Genomic DNA, 13,337 nt, shown 5'->3' on the forward strand with positions numbered 1-13,337 from the left:
GAGAGCTGGGATCTTAAGGGTAGCTGTGTTTCATCTGAGCCACAAGCATAGGTTCCTTGGTGAAGCTGGTGCAGGGAACGAAAAGTGAAGAAAGGTAATGTAGCCAACCTCTGTTTCCCCTCCGTCTTCTTTTTCTATATGGATCCCTATTCTGATCATGGCGACCCCTGTAGAGGACGTCAGCGGCAGCAATGCTATGGCCCAGAGCTTCAAATTTTCAAAAAGGAGGCCCCAGTCGGACAGTGGCAACGTGAATAAAAAGCAGAGGAGACACTTACTGGCTATCAGCAGCTTTCTTTTTGCCGTAATCTGGGGCTTTGGATCCCACCTTCCCTCCAGGTAACATGAGAATAAGAGCTGAGATAGACTGGCCTGCAGGAAACAAACCTCATGGGCAGTACAGTGGGGATATGGTGGAGTATGTGAATGCTATAGATGGAACTTTTCGGACTGTCTGACTTGTACCTGCGTGTCCTCTGACCAGGCACTGGCCTCTCTTTGATAACTTCATGAGGAATTCTATTAGTTCCCTGACCAACTACCCTGAGCCACCTCCTTCAGCCTTGGTGTTTGATCTTCATGTGAACTTTGAAGATGGGACACTGGTCCCCTTCTCTGGCCAGTACCTGAGCAGCCACGTCAAAGGAAGTCTGGGTACTTTCCAGCCCTCTTCCCAGGTAGGAAGACAGTGAGGAAGTAGTTTGGGTTGAGGCTTAAGGGGGTATGCCAGAGGGTAGCCAGTATTTGAGGTCCTCCTGAGGCCCAACTATTCCCATACTGTGATATTTCCACTATTACAAGAACACACAGCCTGATTTTTAAGTGTGTCATTAAGACAAGTTCCCTAGACCTAATTTTTGGCTTGACTACTGTCCTGTCTGGAGCTGCGCACTAAGCCTGCTTCTGCCCTGCAGACAGAGCAGCTCTTGTACGTGGTGGACCTGCTTCTATCAAATGGACAGCCAGTACTGCTTGCTGGAGAGATGGCAACAGGGAAGTCAGCTTTTGTGGAGGTGCTTGTGGTGCCAAATCACCCTTCCATTCACAGCCCCATCCACTCTGCAGTAAGCTCAACCCACCTTCGCCACCTGCTGAGCAGAGGGGTCCACGGCCAAACACAAGCCAACGCAACTCCCAGTCATCACCAGGACTCCAAAAGCTCGCTCCTTTTCCTGATGGAAGATCTACACCTGGCTCCTTCTGGTGAGGAGCTGGGAGGGAAAGCTACTGTCATCTCATACTAAATCCATGGCAATATTCATTGATTAAAACAAATGCCTACAGATCAAACTTCAGTATTTTTTTTAGTAATATTTTCTCATTGTATATGTTCTCTGAGTAGTCACGTCCATTCTTAAAGCTTCACCCATCCTCTTCTTGCTTTGACTGATAATTTTTATTTCCAAATCAGACAGCTCTCTTAAGCATAGACTTACTTATCCAACTATCTACTATACATCTCTACCTTGATATCTCATTGGTTCCTAAGATCCAGTCCTGGAGTCCTGGTCTCATCATGCTGGTCTCCCAAATTGCTCCTGTGTCTCTAAATGACAGACCTCACAATCCAACCAGTTAATCAAGCTATAACTCTTTAAAATATTTTTAAACATTTAGTGTGTGTGTGCGTGCATGAGGCAGGGCATATCAATGTCACATGTGTTGGGATGATAAGAGAAACTTGAAGGAGTCCTTTCCTACCATGGTGGGAGGGGACATTGAACTCAGGTCACCAGGCTTGGTTCCAAGTGCCCTTACCCACTAAGCTACGTCACCCCAAAATAGGACTCTTGTTGATGTTTCTTCCTCTCTGACTAATGTCTAGTCCAATGTCTATCGATTTTGTCTCCTAACTATCATGTCAATCTTTGCACATACTGGTTTAGAGGCAGACAGTATCTGAATGTTGACAGATCCAATGTAAATCCCATTGTGACCATGTATTCTCTGGCTTCCACACTCTGTTCTCCCTGGACTCAAGAAGGAGCCACTGGGGATACTGTCGTCTGCTCCCTTGCTTTGGCTTTTTTGACAAACATCCTATTTATTCTTTCCAAATCATCAAAGACATTAGAACCCGCAAAAGGCCTAAACTCCCAAGGTGGGTTACATATCCATGCTATGTATGGATAACAACCTGATTTTATGATTGCTTACACTTTTGTCTTTTTGTCACATTCTGAGCTACATGAGGGCATGGATCTGCCACGTTCATGTTGGTAGAACAGGAGCTATGCGCCCAGTAAGTATTTGTAGAAGAAGGGATAATAAAAGGGGGGGGGGCATGACTAAAAGTTTGGAATATTGACATTTAAATTTCCAAAATATGCCACCTCCAGATGACAGGTTCTATATATGGCATGAGAAAAGCAGAACTAAAGTTTATATAGAAGTTGTTAGAGTCAAGGAAGTCAGTGGGCTCAATTACTGGATGGCTTGTCAAAAGATATATTAAAGTCTGTTATGGTACGTAGAAAACTTGAACTGAGAGGTAAAATTTATTGAATACTATGTCTTAATATTTTATGATATCATTAATGTTTATAAAAGTCTAGAAAGATGGAGATTTTTATATTTATTTATTTTTATGCATATGAGTGTTTGCCTGGATGTATGTATATGCACCACATGCATGCCTGGTGCTCATAAAAGCTAGAAAAGGACATCAGCTCCCCTGGAACTAGAGCTACAAACTGTTGTGAGCTGCAATGTGAATATTGTCCTCTGGAAGCACAGCCAGCTGCTCAGTGGTTAAGAGCTCTTGCTGCTCTTAAAGAGGACCTGAGTTCATTTCACACTGGGTGGCTCACAATCCCTCTACCTACAACTCCAGAAGAAACGATGCCCTCTTCTGACCTCTGCAGTGGGCTCACAGTCACACAGAGTCACACACACAGAAAGAGAGAGAAATAATAAAATACATCTCAAACAAGGAAATAGATAAATTTTATATCTTGTTTGAAATACTCTAGCTCCTAAGTATCATTAGTATTAAAACCCAATTCTATTTTTGTTTAAACCTGTCATTCTTTTCAACTGCGTTTTGGCCATAATGATGAATTTAAATATAATTAAGGTGTTAGCAGACAATAAAAGGAGTAAAGGCAGGTGTAGTAAGATTGATGAATACATTTCAGCTAAGAAAAGACTTAAATATTAAATACATTGCAAACAACATGAGAGAATAAAGAAATTTAGAGCTGCTGGTGTAAAAAGGTGTCTTTCAGTGACAGTCACCAAAACATTTTTCTACGAAATTTAAAGAACGACTACACATTTTTTTAAAAAAAAAAAAAAATTGTGACCCACTATCAAAAGGAAACAATGAGCTGGACAGTGGTGCACACCTTTAATCCCGGCACTTGAAGGCAGAGGTAGGCCTCTGTGAATTCAAGGCCAGCTTTGTCTACAGAGCAAGTTCCAGGACAGCCAAAGCTACACAAAGAAACCATGTTTCAAAAGCAAAATGAAGAAGAAGGATGGAAAGGAGGAAGGAGGAGGAGGAGAAAGAGGACGAATAAGTAGGAGGAGGAGGAAGAAAGAAAGAAAGAGAGAGAGAGAGAGAGAGAAAGAAAGAAAGAAAGAAAGAAAGAAAGAAAGAAAGAAACAAGCAGCAGTAGCTTCAATGAGCTGGGCATGGTGTCACATGCCTGTAATTGCAACCTTCAGCAAGGTGAGGTTGGAAGATAGGAAGATCATGAGGTCATCCTGGATTACACATCAAGGCCCTGCCAGAAGAAAGAGGAAGAGAGTAGAGAGGAAGAGAAGTTTAACAGAGACTGACCCCGGCATGACATGCATGTTAGATTTACCAGCAAAATACTTTAAAGCAACTATTAAAGGACTCAAGGATCTGGAGTAAAGGCTCAGCATTTAAGATCACCTGTTGCTTTTCCAGAGTAATCGGGTTTGGTTCCTAGCATGTACATGGCAGAACACACCATCTGTAACTCCAGCTCCAAAAGGTGTGACACCCTCTTCTCACTTTTGTGAGTACCAGGTATGTATGCAGTGCACATACACATTCAAGCAAAACATTCATATTCATAAAAAAAATTAGACTCTGTGGTCAAGAGCATTAGTTTCTCTCTCAGAGAGCCTGAGTTGATTCCCAGCACCAACATGGCAGTTCATATGTAACTGCAGCTCTGGGGGATCTAATGTCCTCTTCTGGCCTCTGCTATAACCTGCACACACATGACAAATACTTACACACACACACACACACACACACACACACACACACACACATGGGGGGGATAAGAGAAATAAATAAAATCTTATAAGAAAAAGAAATGTTAAATGACTTTGTTCAGCAGAGTGCAGTGGTAACATATGGAAACCAGATGTGTAGAAAAGAGTGAAAAGCCTCAAAAATAATGACTATGTGGCTGTACATAAATGACTGTCATTTTCCCTCTTTAGTTTCCTTAAAAGATATTAGCTGGTAAAACATATACAATGATGGTGTTAGTGGGGTCAAATGTAAGCACAGGGAAAAGTGGGGAGAAATAAGAAGCTGGATTACAATATTGTTATTTTCTTGTATTTGCCTAAGCAAATAAACAGTATTTGGAACAGCCAAACACTGGAACTAAGCTCCCTGTGTAAATGGACCTACAAATTGTGTCATGTTTATAATGGAATACTGTATAATATATCAAATTACTGATAAGCAAAAACACATATGAATGTCAAATGTAGGCTTAATGAAAGAAAACAGATTGTTCAAGTAGCAGCTGTCTGATTCTATTTATAGGAAGTTCTAGAAGAGACGGTTGATAGTGATAGAAATCAGTTCAGAAAGCACCGTCTGCATAGTGGTGGAATGGGGATCACTGTGGAGGAGCACGAGGGAACTTTTAGGACTGATGAAATCTAAATAGCATTAAAATGGTGGTGTCCATATTATCAGAACTAGACTGTACACTTAATATATTTTGTTTTGTGTAAATCACTTTTCTTTCTCTTTAATGTTTTTAGGTTAGGACACGAAGTATTGGGTTTCATTATTGTATGATAATGTGTGTCTCTTTGTTCTCAACTCCCTTCCCACCACTTCCCTCCTCATTCTTCTTGCCTCTCTCTGGTCAACTCTTAAAGTCGTGAACATTTTTATTTATTCGTGTGTGTGTGTGTGTGTGTGTGTCTGTGTGCACACACAGGTGCCTCACAGCACCTACGTATGGATCCAAGAACAACTTTCAGGAATTAGACCTCTCTTTCACTTTCTGAGGCAGCAGGATCCCCTTTGCTCCATTGCTGTGCTACATATGCCAGGCCTGCTGGCTCATAGCTTCCCAGGAATTCTCCTGTTCCCCTTCCCTCCCATCTTATAATAGGTGCGCTGGGATTGCAAATCCCTGTTTTACATGGGTTTCAGGGATTAAATTCTACTTGTCAGGCTTGCTTGGCTAGCACTCACACTCACTGAGTCATTTCTCTGCCCCACTCTCCACTTTTGCAGCAGGTTCTCATGTGGCTCAGGTTGGCTGTGAAACCACTATGTTGCCAAAGATAGCCTTGAACTGTTTGTTGTTGTTGTTGTTTGAGACAGGGTTTCTTTGTATGTAATTTTTACTGTCCTGGACCTCACTCTGCAGACCAGGCTGGCCTCGAACTCACAGAGATCCACCTGCCTCTGCCTCCTGAGCCCTGGGACCAAAGGTGTGCGTCACACCGTGACCGGGCACGGTTTGCAGTTTCAAACTGTGGTCTGACCAAGTTTCTAGCCATCTCCACTTCCAAACTTCACTTCAGTATTCATCTCCTTCAAGGAATAGGTAGGACCTAAGGTAGGAGAGAGAATCACTTCATTTTTAGGGAGTGTAGAGAGAGAGAGAGCAACTTACTCAGAGGTTACCAAGTGCCAAAACATCAGGTGCACAGAATTCCTCTAGAACTCTGTGTGCTGGGAGCAGAAGACAGGGATGGGAGATACTTTCATGCGGACTCGCACATGTCCTCAATGCTGGTCTTAATGTTTTACAGACCCAGAGAAGAGCTGCCAGCCAGTGCTGGAGACTCTGCGCCAGGCAATGGAAGGCACCATCTATGCCCACAACACCTTGGAATTACAGACTCTGCAGCCGACAGTCAACTTCCTTGCCACTGCTACAGTGCCAGGCTACTCTGAGCGCCCACTCTGTCCACGTATCTTCCGACTCTTCACAGTGCTAGCTCTGGAAAGCATGACTCAGGACACCTTCTTGAGGAGGCATGTACCTGGTATCCAAGCCTGGCTTGAGCGCTTCCCCTCTATGGAGCGGGAGCACACTCTGGCAAGAGCCCTTGTCAGAGCTTCAGTGAAGGCTTGGGAGGCTGTGTGCAACTGCTTCATGCCTTCACCGTTCCGACCGCACTACCGATTTTCCCTGCATTCCGTGAGCCACATTCTGGGAAGCCTGCAGCTGTTGCCTACCAGAATGGGGTCACGAGGTTTTACAGATTTTTTCCATCACCGGCATCATCTGCGCCGGGTATCCGGCTTGCGTGGAACTCGCCTGACTACCCTGATGTCTGTGCGCGTCATGGTGCGTCTTTGGTTGCATGAGGCACAAAGAACATTTTGTGACCGGCTGGACAGTGATAGGGAGCGTTCCCAATGTGCTAATCTGCTTCTAGAAGTAGCTCAGAGTGTCTTCTGTTGTAGGCCAGAGTCTCAGCCCTTGGTCAAGGACTGTGAGGAGGAGGTGGAAGAGGAGAAAGTGCCTGAAGTAGAATCTGAAGGGGAAATAGCCCAGTGGGAGGACTTAAGCAACAGTGACAGTGGATCAGAGAATGAAGAGGACCCGTATGGCCTCCAGGCCACCACAGGCTCACTCCTCAGTGAGAGCAGTCTAGCATCATTCCCCGTAAGGTCAGCAAACAAGGAGAACACAGAAAGTGTCACTCATATGAGCGGGCAGAAGGAAGATAGAAGAGATTTTAGTGGTAAACTCCAGTCAGAGTCATCCAAGAGTGAGTGGAAGACGGCACCCCCAATGGAATCAGTTTTACCCTTGTTGCTACCAGTGCTATTGCTCTATCCCCAGGAGAAGCCCTCAGACCTGGTGTTCAGTCTGGAGCTTATACTGAGCTCTAACTTAGAGAGTTCCAACTTCTATTTGGAACGGCAGTGGGAAAGCCTGGAGAAGCAGTTGGCTGCCTCAGCTGTGCAGCTGAAGCTGAACCCCCACCTTGCCCAATGCCGCATGATGGTCCAGCACGTGGCTCGCCTGGTCCGAGTTCTGGCTAGGCCCCGGCAGCATGGTCTACTGTTCTCAGTGGCTTCAGGTACTGGGCGCCATACAGCCATCAGCATGGCTTCTAGCATTTGTCAGGCTCAACTCTTTCATTTGCCGACTGAGTCAGAAGAAGCTATTTTACAATGTCTCCAAGATGCCAGCTGGCATGCTGGCATGTTAAACGAGCCAGTGGCCCTTCTGGTGCCCAAGAGTGTAAATGTCACTACCTTTCACCGACTGATAGCTCTGGCAACCTCGGGTAGCTTTCCTGGCCAGTACACAGCAGCAGATCTGGATCACATCCAAGAACATCTCCCCAAGGACAGCCTTGTGGTCAAACATATTAAGGATACACTACTGTATAGGTAAGACCTAGAGCCCCTTCACATCAGCTCTTTTTTTACTCTTTTCTGGCCAGAAAGTCGAGAAAAAGCTATCGGTTGGCATGAGGGCTAACGGGACAGGGTTAGAACAAAGTTCTGGATGTGTAAATAGATCTGGAAGACGATGACAGATGAGTTTTCCCTGACTTACAGGTTCTACCAGCAAGTGTGTAGCAACCTCCACATGTTCTTTTTGATGGGAGATGACCAAGCTCAAAAGCACCTGCCCTCTACCCTTCTCCTGAGGCTCCTTCAATTGACCATTGCCAGTGTTGACCGCTATGAACCCTGGGATCAAGTTTCTCTGGTCAAGATTGCCCAGCAGCACCTGGAGAAGGTTGAGAGTCTACCTCTTGATGATGGTGAGCCACTTTTCATACATTCCTACCACTCCTCCCAAGCAACTGTGAGAGCTTTTGCCCAGGGCGCACTCTCATCCTCTTGTCTGATAGCTCACTCTGGTTCTTACTCTCCTTGCTTTCTGGCTGATATTTTCTACTTTCCTTTCTGAACTGAGAGAGGAACTTTTTCCTTTCTCATTCCCATCCAATCCTATAAGGCCAGACCAAAACCACATCCATTGCAGGCTTCTTGAAGTGCCCAGATTTGAAGGCCTCAGTTCCTACTCTGGCTAGAGTCATGGCTCTTGTCCATCTTTCGTCTGCCTGTTACCATCATCATGTATGCCCTGCATTGCCACTCACCACCCCCACAACCTTCCTGGACTTCTTGGACATGTTCCTGCAGCAGCAGCAGCAGATGATTCTACAGATGAGGGTGAAGGCCCAGCGGTAAGTGGCCCCACCCTTGCAGTTTGCTTCCTTGTGCTCTCCTGAGTCCTGAGTCACTGGCATATTGTGTTTCTAGTATCCACACTGCCCTGAAGACTCTGACACTACTGGTTGAGAGGAATAGCAACCAAACTAACCTGCTCAGTGACTTGGAAAAGCGGCTAAACAGCACCTTCAAAGTAAGAGGGGGAAGACTGACATTTACACAGTTGTGTGAAAGCAAGAGAACAAAAAGGACCAGGGAAGAATCAACCTATATGAAATTTGGTTCCTGGTTTTTTTTTTTTTTAAGAGTCTTCTTTTCCCTGCAGAATCTCTCTAATCCTAGCTGCCTTTTCCATTAGAACCTAGGGCCCAACGCTTCCCATGAGATAGCTCAGACTAGATTGACTTTTGTAACAGAAATCTCAAGTGTCTGCCCATGGATGCTTGTAATGTCTTGACTCAGCATGGTATGTCCTGAAACCCCTGGATTTTTTATCCTCTTCAGTGGAACTCATGACAGCCATCTGCTCCACCCCCCACCCCATTTTGTATCTTTCTTCCAAAAAAAAAAAAAAAAGCACCAAATGTATAAGACTGTGGTGAACAAATGAGAAAATGTGAATGAGTAATGGAGACAGACTATACCAAAGAAACAAAATTGTACTTAAATATGTGCTAGACATTGATTTCCTGAATTTCTTTACTTGGCCTCTGCTCCTGGCTATTTCCCAGAACTATCTCCTTCCTTCCACTTCTTGCAATACATTCTCCACTTGCTCACCAGCCTCCTGTTTCCACTTGACTGTTACTTCAAATGCAGGTTCCTTCCTGGACTAAAACCCAATCTTTTTGCTTTGTTATGCAGAGCCAATCACTTTTGAATAAATAAACCTCTCCTATCTTGCTAAAACTAGAAGGGTGGGAGCTGCTACACCTTCTCTAGCTAAATAATCCATTTGAGGTATTTTCATAAACTAGTGAGTTTTGTTTTTAATATAATGGCTTTTGAAATAGTACTTTGTTTTAATTTCTGTTACATAGTCCTGAAAAAGGCTCAGGACTAGCTATGGAGAAGTGAACTAGTATCCCATTCTTTTTTTTTTATTTTAATTTATTTTTATGTTCATTTGGTGTTTGTGAGAGAAAGTTAGACCTCCTAGAATTTGAGTTACACATCAGTTAGGAGCGGCCATGTGGGTACTAAGAATTGAACCTGTGTCCTCTGTAAGAGCAACCAATGCTCTTAATCGCTGAGCCATCTCTCCAGCCCCTAGTGTCCCATTCTTGATTAGGTAACCTGTTCAACTTTCTAGTAGCTTTCAGGCCTTGCAACTCCTCATACTTCTTCATACCAAGATGAGCAAGGCTAGCTCTTTATGTTTCCATCATGGTCTATGTAAATTGTGACCCATGGAGTTCTCAAGATACTGGTGTCCTCTTCCTATCCTAGTCATCCTATGAAGATCAGGTCAGACCTCAAGACTCAGATAAGTTTTAAAATGGGGAGTGGGGATGGTAGAATGTTCAAAGTAAATAGGAGTCTCCTTTCTCTTATATCCTAAATTCTAGTGTCTTGCCTTGGGTCCTACATTTTCTCAAAATAATTAATACCATGAATTATTGATCTGGTTTAGGAGTCCTCCTATTCCTTAATCCCTTATAGCACTCCATAATACAGCAGTATCAGGGGTCATTCCATTAGATCCCTTGGCCATTCACTCAATGGCCCTTATAATACATTCTTTCAGTGTTTCCCACCCCCAAGAGGTGGTACTACCATTCCCTTAATTACCGAAGCCAAATCCCCAGAATCATTCTCCACTTTTCTCCTTTCTCATATTCAATTAGTTTATTTGTTCATTGATATAACCAACAAAATTAGTTGAACTCTATAACTTTTGCTCAGGATCTCAACACCTATGTCTGTATTTGTGTTTATATCTACATGTAAACTGATGGGTATATAAAAAGATAAATACATTATTTGCACAGGAAGCAGCTTTCCCTTTCTGACTTACTGATGAGAAAACAGAGATCCAAAAGAGGATAAGGGACTTGGCTAGGCAATATCAGGTATTCACATTTTGACAAAGAAAGTCCGGAGTCCTCTGAGATATACCAAGAATTTTTTTCCAGAGAGAAAAGAGGCGGGGGGGGGGGAGAGGAGGGAACTAGAAGGAAGAGAAGGAGGTCTCAGTATATAGCACAGCATACATAGAATGAGATGGATGTTCAAAAACATTTTTATTTATTTTTTACTGTAAATGTCTTTTTTTTCTTCACAATTTTACTTTGTAACCCAGTTGTAGCCCCCTCCCTCATCTCCTCCCAGTCCTACCCTCACTCCCTCTTTCTGCCCTATCCCTCTTCCCTAGTCCAGTGATAGGGGAAGTCCTCCTCCCCTATTGTCTGACCCTAGTCAGGTCCTATCAGGTCCCATCAGGACTGCCTAGATCCTCTTCCTCTGTGGGCTGGCTAGGTCGCCCCACCAGGGAGAAGTGATCAAGAAGCAGGTAACCAAGTTCATCGAGATCATGTGAGAAACTGTCCCTTCTCCCCTTACTAGGGAACCCACATGGAACATACAGAGGACTTAGACCCCCTGCTCATGTGTAACCCATATACATTCTTTTATTTATTTTTTTCATGTTAAGCACCCTAGTTTATTTGGAATAACTTGCATATATTTTATTGTATCAGACTCTTTTTAAATACAATTTTTTATTTATTATCATTTATTTCACTTTGTATCTCTGCTGTAGCCCCTCCCTCATCCCTTCCCAATCCCACCCTCCCTTCCTCCCTCATCTCCTTCCATGTCCCTTCCCCAGTCCACTGATAGGGGAGGACCTCCTCCCCTTCCATCTGACAATAGCCTATCAGGTCTTATCAGGATTGTCTTTCATAGTCTTCCTCTGTGGCTTGGTAAGGCTGCTCCCTCTCCCACCTCAGGGGGAGGTGATCAAAGAGCCAGCCACTGAGCTCATGTCATTCTTTTAAAATGTAATACAATCTAGTGAAAAATGAAGTACACCAAAGTTGTTACCTCAGTTAAGATCTCTGGATAGGCATAAAGGGGGGTGGAAAGGAAGAGAATCTGTGTTTAAGTATAAGCTTGAGTCAAGAGACAGCGAAATCAGCCAGTTGTGGTGGTACATGCCTGTAATCTCAGCACTCAGGGAGGCAGAGGCAGGAAGGTCTCTGTGAGTTAAAGGCGAGCCTCATCTACAAAGTGAGTCCAGGCAGCCAAGGACTGTCTGTTCTGAAAAACAGGGTTTTTCAGAAACCCTGTCCTGAAAAACAAGAGAGGGAAAGGGTGAAGGAGAGGGAAAGGGGGAGAGAGGGGGGGTTCCAATGTCATAAAGGCCAGGGGAGGAGAAAGCTTCCAGAGGGAGGGACTGTATTCTCTGACAACTGCTGCTAAAGAGTCAGAAAGAGAAGAGATGTAGCAGAATAGTTATACAAGCATTGGAGTTACTTATATGGTAACATGACTGCAGGAAAAACAGTCCCTGCTTAGGGCTCTGCTACTAGATGTACAAGTCACAGACCCAGAGAATAAGTTCTGTCTGTGGCCTACTGGGAGCTTAACTTGGTCATTCTATCATGCTCTTGCTGTTTCTGTGGGGGTGGTCTCAGAGCCCAGGGAGCTGCAAGATCTGGATCTCTGTTCACAGAACGTTGCTATGTATCAAACCCAGCTCAGACAAACCAGGATCGTCTATAAGCAGAAGATGGAAGAATGCCAACAGCAGGAGAGCCTCATTGAGAATCTGGCCAGGCAGCAAGATGCCCTACAGGCTCAACAGGAGGCTCTCCTGGAGCTGGTAGGTTCTTCTTGCTACCTGTGCTGCTGGAGAGAGGACAACCACTCATAGGATACTTAGAGGACAAAATGGGGTGACTATTAGTCAGGGCTCCTGGCAGGGAGGCCAAGGTCATAGGGTGGCTTGGGAATGAACCCTCATGATGACCATTAAGAGAGATAAGTCCTCTTGGAAACATCACAGAATCTCTGCATCATGCATCTGTCCTCATTTAGATGAGCAAGGCGTTTCTAGGCCCTTTGAACCGGCTGCAGGTGGCAGACTTTGAGGAAATAAGGAGCTATCGAGCCCCACCAGAATCTGTGGTCCGCGTGACAAATGCCCTGTGTGAGCTGTTCCACCAGGAGACAGGCTGGGCCAGTGCCAAGCAGCTGTTATGTACTGAAGATTTTTATCAGGTAGGAAGATGAGGCTTCACAAAGGGAGAGGGGGGCCTAAGGAAAGAGCTGGGGGGCAGGATTAGCCCATTGAGTCAGGTGGGGAGGACCCATGTCTTCCCTGTCCCCTTAACACGTCCTTCCAGGAGCTGGTATTCTTCCCCAAGGAGAAGCTGACGGCCTCAGAGCTGATCAAGTTAAATGAAGCCCTGCAGGCCCCAGGCATGAGCGACGCGGCCCTGAGGTCAGTAAGCGTCCCGGCAGCAAACCTGGCCGTGTGGCTCTGGGCGGTTCTGCGCTACGGGCTGGCCCATCATCGGGGCTCGCCCACTGGCCTGCTGCTGCGGCAGGTGGACGCAGCACTGGCTCGGGAGCAGGCCCGCCTGGGCCAGTGCCAGTTCCAGGCCCATGATCTGCTGCAGCAGACTTTGTCCCTGACTAAGAAGCTGGAAGATGCCCAAGCCTCTTACAGCCATGTCATGGACTGCCTCAACCACGCGCAAGGCGGACAGTATACCAAATGGCCCATGAACTCTGCACTGCTCACACCCATGCACATGTGGACCAAGCAGCTCCAGGTAACAAGCCCCTCCCAGATGTATCTCTCCAAGTGCATTTTACATCTTCACGATGTGTCTGGCTTCCTCTGTCCTTCCACACTCCCCTCCCCATACTGCCCTCTAGGTATTGCCTCACTTTCCTCCGTAACCTTCTGTCTGTCCTTCCACATGACTCCCTAACCGCACTG

At 45.2% G+C, this 13,337-nt stretch overlaps 1 protein-coding gene across 1 annotated transcript in view; it reads left to right on the plus strand.

The window, feature by feature from the left end:
- Dnhd1 (dynein heavy chain domain 1) overlaps positions 1-13,337 on the plus strand; it is a 70,341-nt gene that overhangs the window by 45,674 nt on the left and 11,330 nt on the right. The window contains exons 22-31 of the mRNA XM_060367778.1: positions 174-339; positions 485-677; positions 915-1,203; positions 5,992-7,591; positions 7,763-7,971; positions 8,196-8,400; positions 8,477-8,579; positions 12,063-12,212; positions 12,428-12,610; positions 12,736-13,167. Coding sequence (XP_060223761.1) covers positions 174-339; positions 485-677; positions 915-1,203; positions 5,992-7,591; positions 7,763-7,971; positions 8,196-8,400; positions 8,477-8,579; positions 12,063-12,212; positions 12,428-12,610; positions 12,736-13,167 — 3,530 coding nt within the window. The remainder of the gene's footprint in view (positions 1-173; positions 340-484; positions 678-914; positions 1,204-5,991; positions 7,592-7,762; positions 7,972-8,195; positions 8,401-8,476; positions 8,580-12,062; positions 12,213-12,427; positions 12,611-12,735; positions 13,168-13,337) is intronic.

This window comes from Meriones unguiculatus, chromosome 14, assembly GCF_030254825.1.
Source record: "Meriones unguiculatus strain TT.TT164.6M chromosome 14, Bangor_MerUng_6.1, whole genome shotgun sequence".
In the NCBI taxonomy this organism is placed as follows: domain Eukaryota; kingdom Metazoa; phylum Chordata; class Mammalia; order Rodentia; family Muridae; genus Meriones; species Meriones unguiculatus.